A 27,011-nucleotide genomic window follows, 5' to 3' on the forward strand; every position below is an offset into this window, starting at 1 on the left:
GGTGCTGAGAAGAGGCAGCGGGTACGGGACATCCAGCAGATCACACGGACAAAGTCCCTGTCGGGCCACCTTTGCAGCGACGTACTCGCCTCTTCGGGACTTACCCGGCCACAAAACACAGGCCGAGAACCCGGCCGGGGGACAGAAAGGCAGCCCTCCCACACCGCGCCCATCCGGGGCCCGCGGGTAGCCCGCCTCGCGCCTCTCCCAGAGGCCTCCGCGCGGGACGGCACGTGGCGACCATGGGGGGGGGCGGGGGTAATCCACCCCCCCACCCCGCCGCGCGTTGCCATGGTAACGCCCCCCCCGGGGGGGGTGTGTGTGTGAATAAGAGGAAACAAAAGGAGGAGGGGAAAAGGTGGGAAACAAGGCAGTCACGTGACGGGCGAGCGAACCGGAAGCGCATGCCGCGGGCGGGCCGTGACGTGGCGCCGGTGGCGGAAGTGCGTGTGTGTTTTGGTCGGGGCCGAGGCGGTGGCGGAAGTGGCGGCGGGCTGGGAGAGGCACGGCTGCGCCCCCGCCCCTCGCCCCCACCCGAGGAGCCGCCTCCCCTCTTCCCCCTCCTCCGCCCACCCTGCCCGGCTTCCCGCCAGCCACGACGGACGGGCGGGCGGACAGACACCGCTGCGCCGTCGCCTGCTCCCCCGGCTGCTCCTCGTCCCCCCCGCCCCTTGCGCGGCCGTCGCGGCCCGGCCAGGTGAGGAGAAGGAGACGACGACGGCGGCGGCGGGCCTGGCGGGGCGGGGGCCGCGGGCCGCGCTTGCGGGGCGATGTGGCCCTGGCGATGGAGGGGAAGAAGGAGGGGGATGTCTCTTGTTCGGGCTCCGGCCGGCGTTCGCCCCTCCGGGCCCCGCCGTCGCCGGGCCCTGCGGGAACGCTGGGCCGTGGGACGGGCTGCCGAGGTGGGCAGCCCGGCGTGCGGGGAGGAAAGGCTGGTCTTTCCCTTCCCGTCTCAAAATGGCGCCCCCGATTTTCCCACTTCCCCTTATTCCTGTGCCTGGAAGGGAGTCGCGGGGGAGGGGAGGTGGTGGTGGCGGCGGGGCTTGGAGGGGCTGGGCCCGGGGCCGCGGCGCGGAGCGGGGATCTTCCCCTGCGCGCGGGCTCTCCTGCGGTCAATTACCACTGTCTGGGCCCAGCTACAGAGGCAGGGTTGTTCCCTTCGAGTCGCTTGTGATATATGGAAGGGGAGGTAGGGTGATGGGTTCCTCGCTTTCCCTTTCACTTGTGGCTGGAGGAGGGACGCTAGATAAGGTGGGAAGTGAAATACTCGGACAACATGTCTCCATCCGGGGGATCAGGACGGGCCTAGTATAGTTGGTATGCTCTGCATAAGACTTAATTGTTGCTAGATATAAAGCTAGCATATAGTGGAGGAACAAATGTATGCCTTGGTATGGAGAGCTAAGTTGTTTAAGAACTATCAAAATGTTCCAAACAACAGGGCCATAAAAGGCTATTCTGTCAGCGTTTTCAATTTATTTTTTCTCTCCCATTACCTTATGTCTCTTTCAGAGTCTGGGGATGGAAAAAAGGCTGAACAACTAATTAAGCAGCTAAATTAATCAACTTCTTCCACATAACGTTCAGACCAAGTAAAAAACATGGCATCTTTGTTTTTTCCAATTTGGGAGTGACTTTTCAGAGTTGCAGGCAGGCTAGGTTGCATGTATCGTTCTGTAATAAGAAATGTCAGGAGAAAGGTAGATGTTGACTGAAGTCAGATGGCTGGAGACAACGATAGTACAGTCATCATTACTTACATGATAAACCAGTTTATCTGAAAGTAATTGGTGCTATATATCATCCATAAGAGCTTATGAGATGGTTATTATCTTTAATGGGAAGGCTGTGATTTTTTTGCAGTGACTGTGTTGATTCGTTTAACTGACTGTCTCATTATGTTTCAATATAAACTGGCTTACATGTGACAAGCATTTGATAGTTGTATGTATCACTGTCTTGAACACTGCAGTAAGATGCCACACTGATTCTGCCAAATCTGGAATGGAATGACAAAAATACTGGTTAATAGGAATGCCTAAAAATTAAGGGGGTTTTGATACTGCTTTTTGAAACATTCAAGGTAGCCCTATGTAAATAAATTCAAAGTAGATAGTGGTTGCAACTTCAGCATTGTATGATCTGTCTCTGTTCATGAAGTGTGAAAAAGTTTATTAGAAATCACTACAGTAGTAACTGTGTTCGTGGTAAGAAACATTGTCGTTTGCTCTGAAATATAAAAGTGGTGGGATGTTTTAAATGGTTTTAAATTTATCATTTTTTTTTTTTGTTGTGATGTTGGTATTTGATAATGCACTTAATCACACTGATTGCAGAAACAGTGTGAGCTGACTTAATCTCTTCGGTAGGCTGGCTCTTGTCACTCGTATTATTTTGATACTTTATTAGCTGTTTTGTAGTTTCAAGTAGGCACTGATCTGAACCCTTACGTGACTGAACTATGCTATTAAATTGTGAGTTTGTAGGTATTGGCTAATTTTGTGCACTGACTCAAACATAATAAAATCTATGTGGTGGTTATTAAAATACATATGACTCTTCTCTTTCATAAATTAAACTCATCAACAAAGACTATCCAGGATCATATAAATTTCTCTTCCAGAGAATACCCAGCATCTGGTAAATTACTTGGTAGGATTAACTTTCCTACTATAGTGCTCCAAACTTTGTTGTTCTGGCATTTCAGCATGGAGCTGCTGTGCCTTTGGGGGATACTCACAAGAAGAGTGAAAGTTTCTACTTCTTAAGACCTATGTATTTGTAGTGCCCAAGACTGCAGAATGGGCTTTGTCTTTTAATATATGATGGAGCTCTTCCATTAAACTCCATAAAAGTAAGAAAATCTCCCTTATTTCTGTGCATGTGTAGCCATCCATCTAAGACACTTTCATAGTATTTTCCTCAGCAGTATTTTATATAAGTAATTCCCTTAAATATCTTCCTTAAGAGCTTGATTCAAGTCACGGTTGTGTATTTGTTTTTGTGTAGATGAATGAAAATGCCTTATCAAGGTTTTATTTCTTCACATGTTCCAAACATACTGATTACAAAAGTTTGCTTAGTATACAAAAATGGGGGAGGGGTAGTGGGTCGTTTCCTGGAAGTTTTCACCAAAACTAAGGATTAAAATTAGGTATGGCTGCTTTAAGCCCTTTAACTAAGTGTTCAAAATTGTCTTGAAAGTGATTTGTCAAAAAAGACTTGAGTTTGCAGTGCGTGCGTCCATGTGGGCTACTGAATGTAGTGTTCCTCTCTTCTGTGGTGCTCTTCTTATGGTTCTCAAGGCTGGTACTTTACAGATGATTTAAGGAATGGGAGAATGAATGCGACCTGAGACTTGGAGTGTATGTGGGGTTTGTAGCATTGAAATCTACTTTTAAATCCTTGTGAGGCACTATATTCAGCACAGAAATGTGAAAAGATCAGGTCAAAAACATTCTGTAATGGCTGTGTCAAACTGTAGTACTGCTTCTCTTCAGATTAATGTAATAGTTTCCTAATTTTTTGTGTTTGTGTGCTGCCATGTTGTGAACTTAATGAAGAGTTTCAATATCATCTGAAACTTCAAAATATGGTAATTTCCATATACACTCATGCAAGGTGTTAGTGACTTTTCTACTATATCAAAGTCATCTGGATATGCTTTACAGGTTTTCAGTCTTGCATTTTTTTATAATTCTGAGCTGTTAAAAAGTGGGTGGTAGGACTGTAGTATGACTGCTTTATTACTCAGTTATTAGATACATTGACGTGACTATTGAATGAACGATGTTGCAGTATGTTTCTGGGACTTGCTGGCCTTCTTCTCAGGTAGTGTGATCTCTATCAGCTTGGCAGCTGGTTATTTTTGTACATGGTATCTGAGTGTCTAGAATGATTTCTGGGGAGGGAGAAAGGATGTTACAAGGGTGTAAACTTTGAAGTTCTCTGATAACTACAGCTTCTGTAGCTTGGGGATCTGTAAAAATTGATTTAAGTATTTTTCTTGACAGCCTCTTTCAGCTTTGGGTTCTGAAGGAGTTTTGCAAGGGTAGTAATTACTGTTTTGTAAGCGAGATAAATCTGCATAACTAAAAGCTGTAAATGGCTAGTTGAAACAGATATGAGAGTTAAATCAGTCTTGCCTGTTTTTCTGTCATACCTCCTTTTGCTCTCAATATGGAAAGGAGCAAATGAAAAAATAATTGTATCAAGTAACCACTGTAGTGGGTTGATTTCCTCAGTGTGTATCATCTTGAAGTCACTTGCTCCAAAGAGTGCTAACTCTCATGGTCATTGGATGTATCCTTATGTCTATTAATGTTGCAGAGTCTAGAAAAACATGGGATGAATTAAGATTAAAAGGGTTTTAATTATTTCAGGGTTATCCAAACACACTAGAGTGCTACAGCAAACAGATGTGTTTAATTTTAAAACAGAAATAACTTAATTGTTTTCATCACTTTTCCAAAGGAAAAAATAAACAAATGGCTAACAGTATTCTCAGCTACCTATATTTTGGCTATGCCTTGCTGCTTTCTTTCATGTAGTATAATTGGGGACAGATCAACTGTTGTCACTGGTCTGTTTTTATCCAAATTGCTCTACAACTACTGAAGTGTATTTCAGCAGCACATGGAGAGTGGGGGGAAGAGTCTTGCCTGAGAACCAACACACCAGCTGGGCATTGATTGTTTTATGCTGTAAAGATGAAAGGTCTGGTATTTTTAAAATAACTGGATCCATTCCTGTGTTCTAAAATACTCAACCAAAATTAATGAGTAAAAATACTTAAATTTTACTTAAAAATTTACTTAAAAATAATGGTGGTGGGATATGCAGGGGCTTTTTTGCTTCATAGAAATGTTCTTTCACTGTGGTACATTTTCACATCCTTGTAAGAACATGCATCTAAAATTTGATATTTATTAGATCATGTGGTAAAACTAAAATCTAAAATCTGGTGATTTAAGGATATCATAATAGTCAAACAGGACACAAATTTGGGACACGTAGGATACAAGATTGGAATTCCTACCTGGAAGATGCTAAATTATTTTGAGAGGTGTGGGAAAAGGAGCAACATGAGCAGATAGGCGTGTCTTTAAGATGTTGAAAATGGTTTTTTCCAAGACCTATATTCAAATTTTCTTTACAATGAGAAATAAAATACCAGTTTTTTGACTGTTGTGTTAGTGAATAAATAATGATAAGATTTCTTTCTCATTTATTGCGTGGAAATCAGTTTGTAAGGGAGTATCTTAGTGGAAGGTGGGGTTCTTCTAGTGATAGAAGCACTTTTCAGAAACGAAGATGCTTTGGACTTGCACTCACTTTACAAAAGGGAGAGTTAAGAAGGAGAATGAAGGCCTAGTATCTGAGCTAGGTGCATAGCAAACTGGAATGCTCAAGTGCCTGATGTATGTGCTAAATGGTTTAAAACGGGAAGACGGCTAAAGACTGCTGCTTCGTTTAAAATGTGGTTGCTTTACCATAACGAAGAAAGAGCAAGAAGTCATTTGGAAGTAGCAGGTTTGCTTACATTTTTACAACATGTGTTTTAAAGCCATTTTCTGCATTAAGAGAATGTGCTTTAAACTAACTTGCTTGCATCCTAGATGCTAGAAAACCTGTATCCCCATGAAGCGTGCACAATTCAAGTAAATAAGCAACTGTAGTAGGAAAAAGTTATAGGCTGGGTGTGATTTTTCATTTGTGGTTGGTTCTTGGTTTGGGGTTTTTTTTGTGTGTTTTGGGGGTTTTTTTTGGTTTTGGAGGGAGAGTTGTTTTGGTTTTGTGTGGTTTTGTGATTTTTCTTAATTTTTTTAGCAGAAACACAGAAGCAGATGTTTCTCTTACTTTTAGCTGAAGGACCATCACTCAGGTGTATTTCCTGTAGGCTTACTTGGAATTTTGTTCTGGGAACTGTGAGGAAAGAGAACACAGAAAATTGTTATGCCAGTTTTTCATACAGCAATACCTACCTGCAGAAAGGTTGAATCTTTACTGCTAAGTGTGTAAAAGCATAAATAAATAGAAATAAATAAAACCTGAGAAACTATACCAACAGAGTCTAAAGGCTTCCTTATTCATATGAATAAATATCGTGACTTTTTTTTTAAGGAGTTTGAAAGAAGAGTAGGCAGGCTAAGGAATACACTGTTCATACTTGTTCTTAAAAAGATCTCTGTGAATACTGATCTGCTAGGACACGTGTTAATACTGGAAATAGCAATTTAACATCATATAGTTCTGGTGGTTTGCACAAAACGATCTGGAGTTCTTACTGGTCAAGACAATCCATTTTTGTACATAAAGAATGCTTTGTATTTTTGCTTCTCAAAGTACAGTTGTTAACTAGAGAAGGTGTTAATGATTTGTACATCAAAATCTTCTGTGCTTTTATTGAAGGAAATTGCATTTGATAGAAGTGATTTGAGGAAGTATACTTGCAAAGAACTTGATGTGGTGATTGAGTTTTCCCAATTTGCTGCCTTTTCTAGCATCCTTAAGTGGTGCTGACTTCAGAATATTGCTTACCAATAGCAAAATTATGGAAAAAATATTATTTCTTGTAATTTGATATTTTACTAGTATTGTGAAAGTCTGAATCTCTTGTCTTATACTTCAGTCTTGATACGCTAAGAAATACGAGACTGAAGTCTTGCAAGAAGCAGCATAATTGGATTTTAATGCCCTCATTTGGAATTTTAATGGGAAGACAAGGTATTGAAGAAAACTGATTCATTTGTCGTAGATTTAGTCTATAGCTGTCATCTTAGCAATGGTAGCTGTAATATTAGGTAATAATCTGTCAATATTAGGTAAATATTAGGACAAGTTATATGTAATCATGTTGCATTAGTGAATTAGATTTTTCTTGCCTGGTTTCTTGCCTGGTAAATCTAATATCACCCACTGTCTCTTAACAAACAGGTTGTTACTGGCAGAAGCACCACTGAGATCTGAATCCTGGAACTTGCTTTCAAGACCTTGAAACAAAGGACTTTCTAATTTGGGCATGGCTAATCGAGGAGCAACAAGACCCAATGGGCCAAACGCTGGAAATAAAATTTGCCAGTTCAAACTAGTACTTTTAGGAGAGTCTGCAGTTGGCAAATCCAGTTTGGTGCTTCGTTTTGTAAAAGGACAGTTTCATGAGTTTCAAGAAAGTACAATTGGAGGTGAGAAATTTATCCTTTGAATTTGTTTCATGTTGAGTTTATTTTGTCATTGCCTTGGATAACCTTGAATCTAATGGCACTTCTAGAATGGGTCATTGACAGCAAGGACCAAATCTGAGTCCTTTGTCTTTCTTTGAGAAGTATAACTTTCTAAGCTAAAAATTGTATGCTTGAACTGCATAGTTCTAAACATTGGGCTTGATGTTACATTTTGGCTGTGAGGGGATGTGTGGCTATTTTAATTGTGCTGTATGCTTAATGAATGAAATAACTGCTTAATAGGAATTAAGAAATTAAGAACTTAGTCTCTATGGGAAAAAAAACCAACAAACAAAAAACAACCAATCAAAACACTGCTGCACCTTCAAAAAGGTTGTGTTATCTGTGCATCCTGGCTTTGCTTTTGATTTGGGAGAACTTGCTGCATTTCTGGATATACCTACCTTTGTTAGTAGTCACAGATTTAATGTGCTGGTTTTAAACTTCTTGACTTGAAACAAGACAGGTTCTGGCTACTAGAATTTAAAAAAAAAAAAAAAAAAAAAAAATCTGTTTAACTGTGCACAGATTTTTATTCCCTCACCCCCAGCAGATTTCTTCTGCTTATTTGATGTTGAAGTTGTTTGTGCTTTGAGCTGTATTCCTGCTTGGATACATTTAAACTTACCCTAAAACTACCTAATGGCATACAGACTTTATTGATAAATATTCTCTAGTAGTGCCTGTTGCTGCTTGCATGAATCAGTGTGTTTCATAATATTTATGTGAAGCCCTTTCAGTGGCCTGTATGTTTCTTTACTCATGAACAGCTGTTCAAATGTAAAAAAAAATATACAAAGCTTACAAAAATAAATACAAGCTGAACTTCACTGCATCATTTTTTTACCCTGTTTCAAGCTGTTACGTGTATTTATTTTGTGTATTTGTCAGCTTAAATGGGGAACCACTTTTTTTTTCTCCTTTAGCAGTCTTACTGATGCACACTTCTAGCTTTGTGTGTTTTATAATGGCTTTAAATAGGTGTTAGTGTGAAAGGTTTCTTTATTTCATACAGCTATGTGGTAATATGGAGAGCATTCTCAAAGATCTATAGTGAATTAACTTCCCAATATCAATATGGTTTTTAGTTGAAAAACATCTGTTAAAACTAAGTGAAATTCATTGTTCAATTTCAACAATCTCCAATTCATTTAACCTCCTTTTTGTTTTTTCTTGTTTCAGTGTCTGGGTAGAACTAGGGATGATTCAAACTGTTACACACTTTAAAATCTATAAAAAGGTTAAACAAGAGCTTAAGTTCAACTTCAGATATATAGAGTTTAGTGTAATCTCTGTATTAACTTGTGCCTTTTCTATATAAAATAAAAACAAAACAAATGCTATATGATACAGCTCAGAGATATTAAATGGAGCAAGGTTGGGATTCAGAAAAAGTTTGCTATAAAGAAAGCTGTCAAACTCTGTAGCTCGTAGTTGCCTAAGGCATAATTTTCTTTGTATACAGAAGGGCCTTTTAACAAAGAGAGGCTTATGTGCATTGTGAATCTGAATAAAAACATCTGAAAGTGCAGTTAAAGGCAGACATGCTGGATGGTGGTGGTGTGGTTTTGCCACTTCAGGCTAGTGTAGCAATGCCTGTTAGTTGCTTAAGACAAAAGTATGGCTATTAAGGATGATAGGCTTTCAGATAATTAACACAGCTGATTAATTGTCGATTTACTATGTCCTTACAAGATAGAAGAAAGTTACTTTGTTTGCAGAAATTGACTGGCATTTTATGGTGGTTGAAATGTTCCTTTCAGCAAAAACATGAGGATGTCATAGAATAAAACCCTTGTTTTAATTTTCTTCTTGTGTACATCCCTTCATTTATGGAGCGCTGGTACATTCTTCTGTTGGAAAGAACGTAAGACAAATTCTACTTGTTTAACATCTTGTCTCTGCCTTAGAGAAATATAATATTGAGCTGGTTCTGAGGAGGAAGCCCTTAGTCTTACGGTGGTTTTTTGTCTTTATTTTGGATCTGGGCTGCTTAGGGAGCTACCAAGAGGAGCCTGTTTTACCAGTGCTTGGATATTTGGCATTTAGAGAGATTTATGGTGATTTAACATTGGAACATCAAAGCCTTTACCTTCTCCAACCTGCCTATTCACCTGTGATGGATGCTTATACCCCTGAAGCAGGAACACCTGACTACTTACAACTAGTCAGCTTCTGTATGTTAGTTACAGTGTCCTTTATAAAGCAAGATTGACTTGCTTTTGGTTTACTGTAACAAGTTGAGTTGAAAGTTGCAGCAGTTTTGGAATGATTCATAGGCTATGATGCCGTGGAGTATGTGGGACAGGGTAACATCGCAGGTATGCAAGGGTTATAGGTCAGTGCCTCTTCAGACATTTGATTTAAGTCAGCCACAATCTGTCAATATGCTTAGTGATGACAGTCCCCAGTTCAGCCAAGTAGGGGCCTTGGCATCTCATCAAGCAGAAGGTCTGGAATTTGTCTGTGGAAGGAGCAAGGGCGAGCCAGTCCACAGTATTTCACTAAATGTCTGTCGTGACTGGGAAAAACAACTCCAGGCACTTATGCTGGATTGCTCAAACTTTCATCTAAATTCTTGGAATTGTTGCATTTTCTGTTGTGTATGTACTATAACTGGGCAGACAACATGACTATAAAGCAGGTAATCAAGACAGCTTGTCAGACAACTGCAATGCTTGCGTGCTTATTTTTAAACTTCAAAAGCTAAAGTAGAACAGACAGCTGAGTTAAAACTTAAAGGGTTAAGAGAACCCAGTAGAAAGAATTTCTTTCAGTTTATTTTGGGTTTGTTGTGTTTTTTCTTTTCTGAGATTCTGCCTTAGTTTTGTAATCGGGTTTCTACATTGTGTGGGTACTCACCTTCGTATTTCTCGTATGTACCTTAATCTGAATGGAAGATCTTTACTAGGAGTAACTGTTTGAAGACTTGGAATAAGTTATTTGCTGGTTTCTGTGATTAGAAGACCATTATTTATGGTGATGCGTTCAAGTTGTAGTGGCAATGGGTGCACATTTCCCTGAAACTGTAGGCTGTCAAAATTATGCTGAAATTCTTGGGATCATTTGCAAAGTCAAAAATATGGCTGCTTTAAGAACAAGAACTTTTGAGAAGTGATTTTTTTCCTTCCATACCCATTAGCTAAGCTGGAGTTGTCAGGAGCTAAAAATCAAGGCTTTGAGATACTATTCAAGTAATGTAAATATGTAGAACTGTAAATATCTGAACTGTTTGATTATAGCATGATGGGATGCTGTTACTGGTACTCTGTATAGTCTGTTGAAGCAGGATGAAATGTATCTAGAATACTTAAGACTTGTGGTTACTCTGATTCACTATTACAAAAAAGTTGTTTCCAATTACTGCTTTCTTAATGTCTTTAATTTGAGGAAAGACTGGTTGTTTAAATAACCGTTCTCTGTTGATCAGTTACAGTCTATCAGCTAATGCTTGCTTGAAACCTGCTCTGTTTTAAGAATAGGCTTGAATTAAGGAAAATATATTTGCATCTCTGAACATAATTTTGTATGAATATAGAGATATAAGTAGACTTCTGGTTTCAGCACCTCCGTCTTTTTTTGTAGCTGCTTTTCTAACCCAGACTGTATGTCTCGATGATACAACAGTAAAATTTGAAATTTGGGATACAGCTGGGCAAGAGCGGTACCACAGTTTAGCACCAATGTACTACAGAGGAGCACAAGCAGCTATAGTGGTATACGACATAACAAATGAGGTAAGTACTATATTAGGAAGGCACAAGGGGGATTTGGAAGTTAGCAGTCTTGCATTGATCTTTCCTTAATTTTTCTCGGTGACTTCTGTGAATCAATTCATCATTTCATAGAATGGGTTAGATTGAAAGGGACCTTTGTCCAGCTCCTCTGCCATGGGCAGGGATATCTCTCACTAGATAAGGTTGTTCATTTCATATTGGACTATGTAATGTTAAATTGTGTAGATCAGATAGTTTCACTTTTTTGGTAAAATGAGACTTAAAAACTGAAACTTTCAAAAACCTCAGAAAGCCTGTTCTGTAATGAACAGCATTCAGTAATAAAGTATTTTAAGACCTTTTCATAACCTTGATTCTTGTAGAGAAGAAATTAAAATTCTCATTTTCTCTCTTAACCACTTCTCTTTCCTTATTCTGTCTACATAAAGATCTTCCTATCTTCACTTATTTTTTTCAGCATTATTCCAACTAAGTACACTTGAGAATTAAGGTAGGAATGTTTCATTTAAAAAGCTCAGTTGGCAAGTTGGAGTGTGCCTTTGGACAAAGGCAACAGCCTTGCATTGGCCTTTTGCTTGAAGTGTAGATAAGAGAGATTGGGATAATAGGTGAGTACAAAAGGATGATAAAACTCAGTTGCATCATTTTGCAATCATTAACAGGAGTCCTTTGCCAGAGCGAAAAATTGGGTCAAAGAACTTCAGCGGCAAGCAAGTCCTAACATTGTAATAGCTTTAGCAGGAAACAAAGCTGATCTAGCTAACAAAAGAGCTGTGGATTTCCAGGTATGTACATAACTTCTGTTTATATAAATAGCATTTTGTTGGAATAGAAAATACACAAACCTAGGAGGAGCTTATATGCATAGCCTAGCTAGCTGTTATAGAGGTCATGCTGTTAAATATAAACATCAACTGAGACTAATTAAATTACACATGCTACTGAAAAATCTATTTCTATACAAGTAATATGAAGCAATAGACTTTTTGAATAATTAAATTTGAGGAATAACTAATTTATTTGCATATCTTTAATGCTAATTGAATTTCTGTTCTTTGATGTGACTTCTTCCTGTCTTCTACCTGAAATTACCAGTAACTAGAGTTTCAATGGATGAGATAGCAGTAAACTCTCAGTGCCAACCATTCTTGCTGACTTGTCAGCGGGGGAATTTTGATTATCATATGATACAAAGCTGATTTGATTTGCTTAACTTTCTTAGGCTATATAGTTAAAGTATTCAAGATTTAATTGTGCTTTTCATGGCATTCTTTTTGGTTTAGTGGATGTATCTGTGCTTTCACATTTTATCTTCTGCAAAGTTTAACCAAGTCATCAGAACATAAGTTTCAAGCATATAGAACTTGCTGCTGGTGCTTCTGGCCCATTCATGACTGATTGAATTTGAATTAAGATCATATTTATTAGTTAGTTAATTCTCTTACAGTTTTAATCTGGTTTTGGTGTCACTGTATGAGATACTGCTGTGTATAGTAATGAATCTTTTTGTAGCTATAGCAGTGGAACTGTGAAAGTTAGCAGTTTTAGGTAACTTTCTGCCAGAATTCAACAACTCAGTTTTTTAATTCTATACTTCCATGTCAATTTTTAACACAAAACTGTGTGATAGAAGACCTTTGTGTTTTGCAAAAATTTGTGGGATTTAACAGATTCATACATACATGCAGTCAAAAACATTATCACGTTTGATTACCAAAGTAGAACTATCCTTACTATTTTTTGTTCAATTACAATCTTAATATTTTTCAGCTGTTCAGTGTTTTGTTAGTGTAGATTCATGGGCTCCTCACAGCCTTGACAATCATTTCTCTTTGCAAAGCACATTTTAGATTTCTAGGTATTTGTTAGTGTGTTATTTCAGGTACGGTTACATAGATCTTAGCAGATGTCACTTAAATGAATATGTATAGAATGCTGTAGATCTTTCTTCATCATAGGCATTCTACAGTTTAGCTTTTTGCAGATCTCATACTGAATGCCAAGGCAGTTACGTAACCATAAGAAGCTGGGGATTCTCAGCTGAATTGGCTAACAGGAAGTGGCAAAAATAGGAAACTCTCTATAAACTGTATTTCAGATCAAATTCAGACTGAAAATATTTACAAGATATTTAATAGTGCTTATTTGTTTTATAATTGTGCATTTCTGTCAGGATGATCAAACTGCTCTGATCCATCTGCCTCAATGGTTGAAAGATTCAGGATAGTTCACAAACTGCCTTCTTTCCAGCATGTGATAAACTTTCTGATATTTGGTGGCACTTTCCAGAGCTTATCTGTTCTTGCTATCACAGGTAGTGTTCTGCATCAGGGTTGTCTTTTTAATAGATATATTTTTATTGTTTAGTTTTGCCTGAGTTTTTTCTGTCTGGATATTTTTAAGATGAGTAAGGATTTTTAAGATTGCATTTCTAAATGTTGAGCTGCTTGATGGAATTGTAACTTTCATAGCTGATGAATAACACATTGTCAAACCAGTGTTTCAACAAACTTTCTTTCAAAATGGTATAGAAATTGTTCCTTAGTAGCAATAAAAGTACAATATGTAATGATTGTGTGATTATTTTTTTTTTTCTTAATGAAGTAAGGCATTCTTATTCTAACTTTCAGGAAGCACAGGCTTATGCAGATGACAACAGCTTATTGTTCATGGAGACATCTGCCAAAACATCTATGAATGTAAATGAAATATTCATGGCAATTGGTGAGTTTACGAACAATCTCTGAATTAAAGGGAATTGTTTTCATGGTATTTATACCATCACAATATTCTTAACCCAAGGTCTTTGTTTTTCACCCAAATTATTTCTGGCACTGAAGCTTCCTTAGGCGCTTTCATACCCTTTTTGATGTTCAGAAGTCAGATAAACTTAGTTGAAGTACAGTTGCACAGCTCTTTTGTCAAGCACCAAAACACTTGGATTAACTTGGAATAGCTAAGATACGGAACTTGCTGACAGAATTCAGAAGTAACCTATACCTGTTTTGATTTCATGATGAAAACTTGTACTGCTTCAAGTGCAAGCAAAATTAAGCTTTAGTTATTGTATACAAAAAACACCTTTCGCATGGTATAGGTAACCATTAATAGCTTTATACAGCTTTTCTTAATTGTAAGATGTACTTGGCATTTGTTAATCAAGTAAATGTAAGAATGTAAGTGAAAGTTTATAAATGTGTGCCTTTTGATAATACACTGTTTGCAGCAGATCCCACACGGCCTTCGATAGGTACAGAACCTAGAATAATATATCTTTTATGCGACAGTGGTAATTGAAGGTGGAAACATTTCAAAATAGGAGAATGATAATGGACTTGCTTTAAAAAAAAAAGTCAAGTACTCATTTTGGTCTAAACAAAATATTTGCTAAATATACTTTTGTGTTAAAATTTTGCTTGAGTTCCAAATGCAGCTACCTGAAATCCAGAAGTTGAACCAAAATGATGTGTGCTTAATTTCAATGTCCAAGTAAAGGACACTGCATATGAAAACTAAGTTTACTACTATATTTTTAGCCCTAACATAATCTTAGGGATTTCTGTAAAGATGCTAACATGTCATAGTAAGTATAAATTACTGTGGAATACACTAAATTTTGTGTATTCCATTGAAAGACATGAAATTGGAATTCACTGCTAATAAAATTTTGAAAGTGGAGGAAAAAGCAAGCATACATTTTTAGGCTGGTCACCAAACTACTTAATAAAATCTTAATCACAGTAGTGGCTATGCTACTGAGGAATAGCAATATATAGTGTTAAATAACCTTATTAGATCTGTTCTCTATTTTGTGCTACTGTGACCTCTCTATTCTACTTCTTTTTCTGAAAAACAGCATTGATCTCAAAATTAAATGTTTTTAAAGAGCTCTTATCTTCTGCTTTCCAAGGCAGTAAAGCAGAAGGTAATTTGTGGTGTGGTTCAAACTTCCAGCAGATGCAAATTAAATTATTGCTATAGCAACACTTTATAACAAGTACTTGCTTCATATTAACTATAAATACTGGGGGGGAGAACACATAACTGTATGAGTGGAAAGTATGTTTTTCTCCTAAGTGCACGAGATAGGCCTGCACTTAATGATACAGAAATGCTCAATTACACTGTTCTGGTGAAATTTTAAAATTAATTTCTTTAAAGGTGCAGTTTGCATCTTGGGTTTGGGGGGTTGTTTGGTTTTTTTTTTTTGGTGTTGTGGCTTTTTTTTTTGGATTTTTTTTTTTTTTTTTAAGAAACAACCACACAGTAAAATTAATCCCTAAAATCTGGTTGTTTGGTTTGTTTTTTTAAATTTGTTATGTCAGCAATAATTCTCCTTCCCCATATTTTAATGAAGCATGCAAAGTAAATTTGAGAAAGCAATACCTAATTAGTACCTGGGTATTTTGTCTGCAAGGTTAGTTGTCCGTGTGAGTATTCTTTCACATCAATGGGTGAAATTCAGATTGTCAGTGCATCAGAACAAGATCTGTGCATCAGTGGACCCCAAAAGGCAATCTTACTGAGGGTATAAGTATTGCTTGAAACTTGGAATGGCCTTTTGAGCAGCATGGATGCAGTTCTCAGGACCATGTGTAAATATGAACATGGACAGAATTGAGGGATGCAAGCTACAGCTGCTTGTAAATTGACTGCTTTAGAACTCATTCAGAACTTAAAGTAATTCACCTTAATTTACAGTTCTAGAATCAAAAATGAGTGCTCCGATGCATTTTTGTACTGATGCTTTGTCCCTTTCTGCTGTCAGCAGCTTAGTATCACATGAACTCCTGGGTTCTATCACAAAATTGTAAAACAGCCCCTGATGTGTACTATGCTGGTTATCTGGCTATTACACTTGAGTTTCATTCCTTTTAGGAAAAGGTGTTTTTTAAAAAGCTGGCCAAAGAAACTTGGAGTTGAAGCATACAGCCACGGGTGGTTGTTGGGTCTTAGTAGCATGGACAAGACAGCCCCATGGAAGTCCTTTTATGTGGAACTTAGCAATTTTGTGGTGGAGAGAAAGTTAGGTAGAGCTACTGCTCAGAAGAGTAACATTTGTCACCCTATTTTTGTGTCAGCATCCAGGGGGTATCCTGGAGCTGCAAGGACAACAAAGAAATTATCAGTCAATTGACTCCTAAGAGCTAAAGAGAAGAAAGAGCTTGAAAAAGAGAGAGACTTGATCTAGTGCTGAGAGCCATTTTATATGCAAATACTTATTCTGGCTAAAGAGTTCGGCAGTAGTTTGACCCATTTCTGTCTGTCTGCATTTTGTGTATTTTCAATCTTCTTGTATTTTTTAGCACTAGCATCCTGATCTTAAAGCCTGTGTAGGTGGATTCCCACAAGACCCATCATTTACTGGCATAGCATACCTGCGCAGATACATTTTACTGCTCAAGTTACTAATGCATTTCACTCTTAAAAATCATATATAAGATAGTTAAGCATTAAGAAGTGTCATCTTTCATTACCAACACAACGAATCAAATAAGATTTTATAGTGATTATATTGATATGCTTATAGAGTAATAAAGTGTTGACTGTGTACTCAGGTGACTTAATCCAGTTTTAACTCTGTTTTGCTGATTTTTTGTAGCAAAAAAACTGCCCAAGAGTGAACCACAGAATGCAGGAGCCAACTCTGCCAGAGGAAGAGGAGTAGACCTTACTGAACCCACACAACAGCCCAAGAGTCAATGTTGTAGTAACTAAAACATCAATTGCTTTAAACTGTTCTGAATATTCTTCTGCTTCCTAACTGTTAATAACCATGGAATTGGAGTGCTTAACCTGGCCCAGTACAGCTTCCAAACAGCGAAGAGACTTATGATAATAGTCAAGTTCATGATACAGGGTTTTCTTTTGACCTAAATTTTTAACATGCATGTATCCACCACTGGCTGTAACGTTACAGCAGTAGAGGAGAGAAGGAAGCGGAATAAACTTCCTTCAATTGAAAGGTTTTAAAAATCACTTAGAGGTGTAGAAGAACTACTCTCTGTGGACCTGATTGGCCAGTTCCTTTAGCCTCAATACTGATTACTGTTATAATAAATAGAATTGGGACTTTTCATAATTCTTAATTGTGCTTTAAAACCTTTTTAGAAACAGGGTTTAAAAATTACTTAAACTTATTCACAGTATTCATGCAACCAGTTGTTTCTGCAGGTATCCACTGTTCAGTTATACATTCCATAGTTTAATAATTTAATTACAAATAATACTTGCATTAACAATTTTAAGAACCCTATGCTTGCAGGAAAGTGGAGTTTTAGTTGGTACACTGTATGTAAATTATATCAACCCAGTTAGTTATCTAAAGAAATTGGTGATAAATCAAGTTTAACTTCATTTCTAATCTGTTCAGAGGGTACAGACCAGTCAATTCAACTTTATGACTTAGGAATTCTTTTTTTTTTTTTTGCCTCTACAAACTGTAAGAGCTCTTCAAGTAAAACCACAACAAACTTGGTGTCTGTGACTTCTTTCTTGATTTTGATCATTGCTGGCCATTACAGTTTGTTTTTCCCCTAAGGAAAAAAATAGTGCACTAACGATTATGTACATCCAACTTGATTTTAAATTTGGATATTAATGTACTGTAAATAGGTACTCTGCATTGTAGTCTACATTTGTTTAATACTTTCTGTAATATTTAAGAGTTGCTTAAAGGTATACAGAATGTACAGTTACTTAAAGCTAACTTTTTTCCTCTCTAATCAAAGGGGGTTCTAAGTTCTTCCTTTATGGCTAGAACAGTAATAAATGATGCTCCTGTATCTGTAACATAAGTACTGCTGTCTGTCAGTAATGAACTTTGCAACTTTGTTTTCCAAAGTACATTTTATTTTGATCTGTCCAGTATATTGCACTAATTCTTTTAGTTATTTTCATTATATGAAATCTACCAAGTGTGTCAGAGGAGATGAATTAGTCTATTTAAATGTTGAACTGATAGCAGAAACTTACGTGTGCAGATTTTAAATTTGCAGTAATCTGGATTTAGCAAGGAAAATGACAGTTCACCAGTGTTTAGTTTTATATTGAGGTGCTCAGGTTTGAATAAAGTGGTTAAAAAAAAAAAGGAGATTTTTGATTACTGTTTCTTACTGAGAATTTCAGAAGGTTTTATTGCATTTGCACAGTTCCAGATGAGATGTCTGATTTACGATGTGGGTTAGCATTTAACATGATTGCAAGTAAATTCATGACACAGATAAATAAAAGCTTGTACTATATATACTGTGGCACTCCAGTTATCCTATGATAAATTTTTAAGTGCTGAGGTAATTGGGTATCTTATTGCATCCATTAGGAAGTACCATCAAAATAGTAATATTATATCTTGAACCTGCAGCTACTGCTGTCTTTACTAGTTTTTCACTAATGTAGTTTCCTGCGTTGTCATAGAGTGTCTCAGAGGTGACTCTGCCTCTTCCTGCAGTTTGTGATTTGCAATTAGGCAGGTATGTGTTTGTGTCCTCTTCAGACTGTGGTGGTGGTTTAGAACCCACTGGTGATACAGTCTTTAGCAGCTCGTGGCTAGCGTAACTTGCAGGTTTGTCACAAAATATCTTGGAGTCCATTTTTTCTGCCAGTTGTGGACCTGAGTCATAATTAGGTGTGCTTTTATATTTTTTGGGGGCTGTTTCATATCTTCAGACCCTATTGCCAATACGTTCTCTTGCAGCTGTTTATGGGTGCAACTTGGACCTGTTGAACAGAAAGCATTGGTGACTCTTTCTTGCTCTGCAGCCTGTGACTGTGGCGGAAAACTGTTACATAGATAAACTTCTCTGTCCTCAAACTGTTTTCAGTTCTTCAGAACCACCTTGCGTGCTAGAATCGGGCTGGTTTATATGTCTGTTCCATGAATTTACTTCATTCGTACTGAAAAGAGAGAGTTCTGGATCAGTTTGATTTTTGTGGTCATCAGTTTCTTAAGAAACTCCACTTTGCAAATAGTTCCTTCTAAAATGTGAGTGTGTGCTTTCAAAATACTATGGCTGAATGAACTAACCGAGAGTTTTGGATTCAGAACTGTATATAGCAGTATAAAATTTCTAGTACTTGAAAATAATTTGGACATCGTGTAGAATTTACAGTTTACTAACATGATGCCTTAAACCTTTTCCCCAGTTAAGGGACACAAGGAAGCAAGAGTTCTCATGGTCATAAGAAGCCAAGGACTAACTTCTTTCCTTTAGTAAGAGTAGGTACTTTACCTTTCCCCCAACACTGTTGAAATCTGCAGGATGAGAATGAAAAGTCTTAGAAATTGCATTGCTGCAGGTGACTAGTCGTGTCAGACTTCAGTGCAGAGCGTAAAGGAAAGCAGCTCTGAAACAAAGTGCTGTATTGTTTGAGATTCTCTGGCTATGCTGGGAGAAGACTATTTTTGTTTTAGAGGAGGTTACTGGTCTGCTCCCATGTGTTGGTGTAAGGGCAAAAATGATGTCTTGCAGAAGGAACTTGAGTGGGGTGGCAAATTTCCAGACATTAAGCTGGCTTCAGTGTGTTTGTTTATATTGTATTTTTAATACTGTCTGGCTAGACTAGGGCACAGGTCTCTGAAAAGTGTTTATAAGTAGGCACTGCTTATACAGTTGTTGTATTTCTTGGGCAGTATTGGCGTCTTGTGTAGGAGACTGCTAAATGTAATCTGCAAAGGCAGATTTCTCTGGAAGGTGGTTGAGAATATCAAACTGGAGGACACACATTTTTCAGTGATTATAGAATGTAGATGGCTTAAGTTATACTGTGTGTGTGTTTCCTTGTGCTTTCTCCCTCTTCCTTCCTCTGATTTTCATGGAGAGCTAGAAGATTGTCTAAAATTTCATTTGAACCCTCGGAGTAAGACCACCAGCTATAAGCCTAACAAAGGGCATAATATATCCCATGTGGAACAATTTGACTGCAAGGAAGAGTAAAATCTAATCGCTTTTGGATGCAAGTCTCTTTTCTGCAAACCAGAGACAGGCCAAAAGAATTGACAAAAACTAGCTGACCTGTCAGTGTGGGACTAAATGAAGAAGACAAAGTTGGCCAATGCCACCATCTCCTGCTTTGCCTGTCTGACGATCCTCTTCAGTTGCTTACCTGGTGCTGAAGGAACGTGGTTTTATTTCTGTAAGAACACATTCCGGGGGGGCAGGGAAATGAAGCTTGATGTTGTATAATTTTTCTCTGATGTAATAACAGTTGGAAAATTAAGTGTATTAGATTAAATAAATGTGTATTTAGCAGTGGTTCAAAAATGTGGACTTTAATCATAAAATGCTTAAAGTATCTCTTATCAACTGCAAGCCTTAACTAATTAGCAGAGATTGAGTTTACAGTATCTTTTATTGCAGCCGGCATAAAACTTCATCTGGGAGGGAAGGATGGAAGCAAGTAACTAGAACCAGAAAACTTAGGTTGGGTGAATTCTTTATCAAATTTTTTTACCTTTATCTTGCCTCTCCAGCTCATTGTAATAAGAATGGGTTGCTTCCCCAATGAGATGAAAACAAATGCATCTGGAAGCATTCCCATCTTTTATGTGACTTGATACTATATTCCATTGAAGGCGTGACTGCATATCCCGAAAGAGTATCTGAGCTAGTGCTAAACCACCAGTTTTGGTACCTGCAGTAAAGTTCAGGTAGCTGCAAAATTGGTTGGTTGAGGTAGAGAAAGAATGATCATAGCAACAAGCAGTGGGACAACGGAGAGTAAGGGGGAGCCGGGACAGACCAGTTACATAGTTCAGGGTCAGTGCATGTTCAAGTTGGTTTCTAGTGTTCCTCAGACTGGCAGAGGGTTGCATGTTATTGTTAAGCAAATATATATATTTTAATCTGGAATCAGTTTTTCCAAATGTGGAATACGTTTATTTTTTTTGCCTCATGAAGCCTCTCAAATGGTTTTTCCTTTCCCCACTGATCTTTGATCCTCTTAATTTCAGTCAAATTCATATGAAGAAATACGAAGAAGTCTTTCAAGTTTTGTGTATACACTTACCTGAGGAGGGAGTGCCACGCTGCAGTGTTACACTCCTTACTAATGCTGGGGGGTCAGGTGATAGAAAAGTATTATAGTGCTGGGCATGTGCTTCAGCAGAGACTAGAAAATGCTACAGAATATAACTGTAGACACAAAACCATTTAAAACTATTCACTGACCAGCTTTTTATATATATATATAAAAAAATATTCTGCTTCTATATTGCTTTATGGAACAGCAAGTATTTTGCTTGTAATCTTACAGCTAATATACACAAGATAACTGGTAACAAAAATCACCAAGTGGGAAGATACAATGACTAGAGTTGCTAAGAACTGCAAGAGCTTTGCCTACTGTTGCTTGCAGCAGGGCTGGGTGGAGAAGCAGTATCAGTGTTTCTGATTGTAATTAATAACTGATTTTCTACACTATAGAAAGGCAAAGCAGGGTTCTATGTCGTAAAGAAACAGGTCTGAATAGATCTTCCTTAAGAACAGTAAATAATAACCAATTCCTATTTCAGAAATTAGCAATTGAGAACATCCCCACAGATTGTGTTTCCAGTTTGCTGGTAGCAAAATGCGGTGGCACTTAGTCTCATGAAATAAATGAATAAACATAATATCTTAAGCATGTTTCATTGACACAAGAGATTTATCAGATCTAAAATAATCTGATTTCTGGTAGCTGTCTTTCATGTTAGTAAATTAACTTTACTGCTTAACTCATAATATTTACTGAGGCTACTCATCTAATAAGCTTAAAACTTAAAACCAGTATCAGTTGCAAGGGAATTTGTTATGTCTTCTTCACATCATCAAGTTAAAGCAATTGCTGCTTTTTATCTCCAGATATCTACTGCCAACAAATCTCCATTTTTGTTTTTATTTTTTTTTTTCCCTGTTATTGGGTGGAGGAAACAAAATCCAGGTGTGGAATGTACATATCTCTTAGCTATGTGCCCCACAACACCTTTGGCTATCCTGGCTAATGGACTGTCTGTTGTTTTTGAAGTGTCGTCTTTCTTTTTCCTCAGTGCCGTCTGTCTCTTTGCTGGAGATTCTTTCTGCCAAGCAGGTAACTGCTGAACAGCCACTCCAGTGAACTTTGGAAACCTCATTCCTTCCCAGTGGTAAAAGTCTATGCATTCTCCAAAAGGGTTTGGCATACGCTTTGTGAATCCATTCGTAAGTATGGGTCTTGTCATTGTCTGGTTTATCAGAGAAAAATCTCTTTTTTTCTGTAATGTGCCCTGATTAGTGTGGCACAAGAATCTAGAACTTGCCATTTATCCTTTCATAGGAGGAAGCTGTTGGAGCAGGCTGGTCAAGAAGTAAAAGTGGAAGCTCTGCTGCAACTGTTTGCAGCTGCCACACCATGAAAGCCATCAATTAACCCCCAAAAACATCTACCTGATCTATTTCCATAGTTGTCGAGCACAAGCAGCCTGTCTTGCTTGTCTCCCTGCCATGTGGAATTTTTATCTTGGCAAATTGATAATGGTTTTAGTAAATAATTATTTTCTTTCTTAAAAGTAGCAGGATTGTTAATAATAGCAAGATCACGATATGATGTGGAAGTGTGATTATCCATAAGGAATTCAAATGAATAACCAACCTTCTGCTTAATGTGTCTCAGAATGTTTAGGAATCTTGGTCAACTTTTAAATTAGTTTGTATCTCTAAGCCGAAAGTTTTTTGTTGTCAGTCTTTGTGGGCTATCAAAGCCCAGCAAAACTAGGGCTTTGTGGGTTCTTTTATGATAAAGAAGGTGCTATGGCTGTATAGTTTGTTGATATGCAGAGCAAAAAAACTAAATGTACTTGGAATCATCATTCTCGAGTGCAGTTTTGACCTGCACGTCATCTTCTTCATGTCCACAAAATTCAAAATCAGGTGGGTTTGTTTTGTCCTGAGATTTTTGCTACCTTGTCATTCTATAAAGGAGTTGAATATATGAAGAGTTCTCATATTTTTGTATTTCAGTATTTTAATATTAGGTCATACTATGCTACCTAAGCTTTTTCTCGCTCCTTTATAAACTCCTGAGTTGCATCATTATGTACTAATGCATACGTGGTCAAGAAACTGGGAAAGCCACGTGGGATTATATAAAAATCATAACTAACAACTATGTTAAAAATCAGCAGTAAATTTAAGAAGTGAAAAGTTTGGAAATACAAAGTTCACAACAATTCAGACTGTTCTTGTACCTAGTGAGGTTTCAGTCGGTTGTTTCCTCCTTGTGATTCAATGCATAGCCCTGTGCCATCACACTGTTAGAACTGTACATACAATGTAATTCCTCATCACCTTTTCTGTATCTACTCATCACCTTCCAGACATAGTAAAGGGTAACTGGGGAGGGAGGGGAAAAAAAAAAACCCCACCATTTTCGAGATTAAGATTTAAAAAAAAAAAAAATTACCAATTTTGCATAGGAAATGTAAAATGGGGCCAGAAGCATTGGTATAGCTCTTTAATCAAATCACACTCTGATTGCCACTGGTTTTAGTGGTGAGGATTTTAGGAGTCAGTTGAATAAAACCCTGTTTTATACCATTGTATTTAGGCACACAGAACATAAATTACATTTATGTGGACAATATTCTATTGTTTTTCTTGCTTGCCAAGAGCTAGATTTCTCAGTGTTCCATGTTCCTTTAATGGAGGGTGGATTTGGAATGTGTCAGTTTCTCAATCAAGAAAGCATAATGAAGAACAAAAGTATTATCAAATGGGCCAAGCAGCGTTTGAATCTTTAGGTCTGTGGGAAGTAACCCCTGCTCCTTGAACTGTGAGACCTGCGAGCAGCAGCAGCACACGCCCTCTGTTCTCCAGCCATCAGGAGGGAAGGAGAGACACGCTTTGCAACAGAGCTCGCAATGGGGCTGAAAACGTGGAATCAAGGCCAGGTACTGCAAGGACATCATAGGGTCTAGTCAGTGCAAACATCTTTTCTTGTTCTCCAGCCGAAGCTAGTATCTTCCTCCTGTTCCCATGCACCTCATTCCTCCCACTTCAGCTCCTTGCTCCAGTCTCCCCTTCCTCCCCAGCTCAGTCTTTCCTCAGTTTCATTCCTCGATGCTGTATTACTATTCTTAGGTCTGGCACCCAGTGCTACAAACCCAAGAGTCAGAGCTGCAGAGCAAGTCCTGGCAAGGCATTCCCTTGTCGGAGGCCAGCCGGTGCAGAGGGAGCTGCCTGCATTCAGCACCTACACCCTGGCATCTCTCCACTCAGCACTGGGAAACTGATGCTGCTTTTTAACTATTGTAACTAGCTCTGATTTTTGGATACATTTACAATGATAAAAGGGGTACCACTTATGCCATCTCAGACAGATCTCCAAGCCCTAGCTGAAAACCTGACAATATCGGAGATTCTCTACAAAATAGCTATTAGCATTTTGGTCTAATACATACGAAACAACATATTTTTCTAATAATAGAAACAGCTAAACCGTATTGCCTGGAATTTTTTCAAATTATTCTCCTTCAGGCTTGGAAAATTTCTGTGTGAACAGTTAATATTTGCAGATGAGTTACAAGTTCCTGAAAACATGTAAACTGAAATTCCTATTTGTAGGCAGCACTGATAATTCTACCTGTAATTTGAAATGGGAAAGAAACCTTGTAAATATCAACATTGCTAAGGCAGCAGATGAAAACGATTCTTTGAATGGCTGCTTTGTCCTATAATATGATGTATAGCTAAACCTTACAGCTGCTTGCGCAACATCCTCTCCCCCTAGATCATCAGCACGACACGTATACAGACACCATAATAACACAAAATCCTGACACCATGTGAGAAGCGCAGCTTGCCAGCCTGTATGTCATCTCTCTACTGAGTATGAAAACACAGTGTTTATGTTTAAGTTCGCTATGTTTATTTCAGTGTTTAGTATTTATATGCCTATGGATGACAAATACCAGACAAAAAAAAGCATATGTTATAGGTTTTTATTGTACTCTGTCTTCAGAGATTTCTGGCTTCCAGTTAATCTTTACCTGCTGTTAATCCTGCACCAGAGCAAACAGCTGTGGTAATATCAGCTGGCAACAGTAATATCCCACAGCCACATTACAAGAGTAGCCTTTGGTAATTTCATCCTGCTTCAACCTCATCCTTTTTCTGGGGCTCTCTCTTTAAACTTGATACTTAAAGTAACTATTTTGCAACTGTTTTCCAGGATTTCATCTGGGAAGTATGTTTTCTTCTCTCTGCTCATTAGCTGAGGATTATGAGCATTTCTGTGATTTGTGTTTCAATCCATGTTTTAACTGTGATGACAATTGTTTGACAAAATTCTGCTGAAGACAAAGTCCCAGCCTCCTCCAGCCCCAATTAATGTGTATTAAAGAATTTAAGCCTCTGATCAGCTGAAGTAGATCAATTTATATATTTTGAGAAGAAAATCTCTTCTGCAGAGGATGGTACCTACTATAGTATTAGAGCCACTCAGAAACCCCTTATGACACTGTAACATGCCTTGTCCTTGCAGAGGTGAGCTTGCAGGTGGCTGCAGCTCTCAAATCTGCTGTAGGACCAGTTTATGGAAAAGTCCATACCTCCCCAAGAGGTGAGCATCAGCCTCCTCTAGAAATGCTGCACCACTTCAGCGGGGCAAGATAAGGAGATACATGATTAAAACAGCAGCAAAAGAGATGCTTGGATAGATCTCTTCTCCTTTATTCTGCATAGTTTGGATTTGAGACTGGGAGATGCCACAAGTGTTTTCACTGCTGTCATTGTGATGGTGCATTCAGGCCTGAGAATAGTTAGGACTAATACATACATAAAACCTGTACCTACTGGATACAAATGGATTTGGGGATTTTTTTAGTCAGCCTTTTAAATATTAACCGATTTTACATTTAGTGTGTATAAAACTTCCTTGGATTAGAGACAGGAAATGGAAAACTTTCAATAAAATGTTAGTTTGACTTCAGTAAACTTAATTGTTTATACTCACATACTTTATAGATGTTTATATCTCTTAAGTGAGTGTAAGTGCTAACAAACCACAATTTCAGAGTACCGAAACAGTCCTACTTAATTACAGTGTGTAAATAACCAGGATAATATATATAATAATTCATGTAGAACAACAAGATATACTGCAACTCTTCGGTTGCAATCATTTTGCTTATATTTATTAAAAGGGCAGCCCTGATCCTAATTTTTTATAGTATGCACACATCGCTTGTGTTAAGAGCTGAAAACCTTGTAAAAACGAAATAAAAAATGAAACATTTCCTTTGTTGATCTCTTATGAAGTAGAAAGTTTATTCTGTGTTTCCTTCTCTCCCTCATAAGGATCAGATACAGATTGGCAAGTTTTTTGCTGTCAGGTTAGGGTATAACAGTGAGAGGCTGACAGCACAATACATGAAGCTAAAGCACTCTCAGCCTCAGAAAGAAAGAATAAAATTCAGCTTTCTAGCTCACTGCAGTTTCTCTGTGCCTATTTAGGGAACCAAAATCCAACACTGTTTAATGTTCTGAGCTGAAAATAGAAGCAGATCAAAAAAATTAGAAGATGTAGAAAAATAGGGAGCAAACCACAGTTTGAGACTGCGTGTTTTCAAGGGCAAAATATCGTATTTACTCTTTATGTTACAACAAAGAGCCTCTTGGTAAGTGCTTAGTCCTGCTCCTAGGAAAGGGGGGCTGCTCTGCCTCTGCTGTACACTACCCTGTCTATAAGAGAAGCAGAGCTGAGGCAGAGCATGAGGCTGCAGGCCATGGGCTCGTATGGCAGTGGGCTCATATGAGCTCAATACCATCACCCTAGTAAGCCTGTTGCAGTCGAACACTACAGTCTCATTTTTTAATTAGCAAAGATGTCACTGAGCTTTGAGGATCCAGGATCTGATTTGTATCCAAACAGAAGAGTCCCATATGCAGTCATCTCCCTCTGACACATGTTGTTTCTGTCTCCACCCAGATCGTGCTTCTTCCTCACTTACCGTTGTCACAGTCAGCACTTAGCTTACACAATCTCTAGTCCTGAACTCCTTCCTCTGTGAGATTTGGTGTTATTATTGCTTATTATT

The 27,011-nt window shown here is 38.2% G+C and overlaps 2 protein-coding genes and 1 long non-coding RNA gene across 8 annotated transcripts; 1 reads left to right on the plus strand and 2 right to left on the minus strand.

The window, feature by feature from the left end:
• Window positions 1-427: 427 nt before the first annotated feature.
• On the plus strand, window positions 428-20,579 carry RAB5A (RAB5A, member RAS oncogene family). 6 transcript variants are annotated; one of them, XM_030477025.1, is made up of 7 exons: window positions 448-697; window positions 6,937-7,184; window positions 10,788-10,960; window positions 11,623-11,745; window positions 13,591-13,684; window positions 14,817-14,885; window positions 15,378-15,563. In XM_030477025.1, exons 2-7 carry the CDS (start codon window positions 7,022-7,024, stop codon window positions 15,380-15,382), a joined length of 627 nt encoding a protein of 208 aa, XP_030332885.1. In that variant the 5' UTR covers window positions 448-697; window positions 6,937-7,021; the 3' UTR covers window positions 15,383-15,563. The 6 variants fall into 6 exon arrangements, with proteins under 6 accessions (XP_030332875.1, XP_030332865.1, XP_030332885.1 ...); XM_030477015.1 differs by lacking the exons at window positions 14,817-14,885; window positions 15,378-15,563 and adding an exon at window positions 16,563-20,579 and having other exon boundaries at window positions 428-697; window positions 10,809-10,960; XM_030477005.1 differs by lacking the exon at window positions 15,378-15,563 and having other exon boundaries at window positions 432-697; window positions 10,809-10,960; window positions 14,817-15,169.
• Window positions 1,492-8,044, minus strand: LOC115604178. Its single transcript, XR_004389883.1, has 3 exons — window positions 7,628-8,044; window positions 5,860-5,925; window positions 1,492-1,999 (listed from the first exon to the last, which is right to left on the minus strand). It is a non-coding gene; the product is annotated as an uncharacterized LOC115604178 (long non-coding RNA).
• On the minus strand, window positions 18,225-26,701 carry PP2D1 (protein phosphatase 2C like domain containing 1). The gene is given in 10 exon segments (XM_030485360.1): window positions 18,225-18,579; window positions 18,582-18,779; window positions 18,781-18,937; window positions 21,923-22,183; window positions 22,185-22,248; window positions 22,251-22,312; window positions 22,314-22,576; window positions 22,578-22,666; window positions 22,669-22,723; window positions 26,651-26,701. Coding segments are annotated over 10 exon segments (1,539 nt in total). The 3' UTR covers window positions 18,225-18,240.
• Window positions 26,702-27,011: the final 310 nt, after the last annotated feature.

Source organism: Strigops habroptila, chromosome 1, assembly GCF_004027225.2.
Source record: "Strigops habroptila isolate Jane chromosome 1, bStrHab1.2.pri, whole genome shotgun sequence".
NCBI classification, from domain to species: Eukaryota; Metazoa; Chordata; class Aves; order Psittaciformes; family Psittacidae; genus Strigops; species Strigops habroptila.

Coding starts and splice junctions, on each gene's coding strand:
- RAB5A (XM_030476976.1), top strand. CDS start 7,022: ATGGCTAATCGAGGAGCAACAAGACCCAATGGGCCAAACGCTGGAAAT. Junction 11,746..13,590: donor AAAGAGCTGTGGATTTCCAG/GTATGTACATAA, acceptor TCTAACTTTCAG/GAAGCACAGGCTTATGCAGA. Junction 13,685..14,816: donor TGAAATATTCATGGCAATTG/GTGAGTTTACGA, acceptor TCTGAAAAACAG/CATTGATCTCAAAATTAAAT.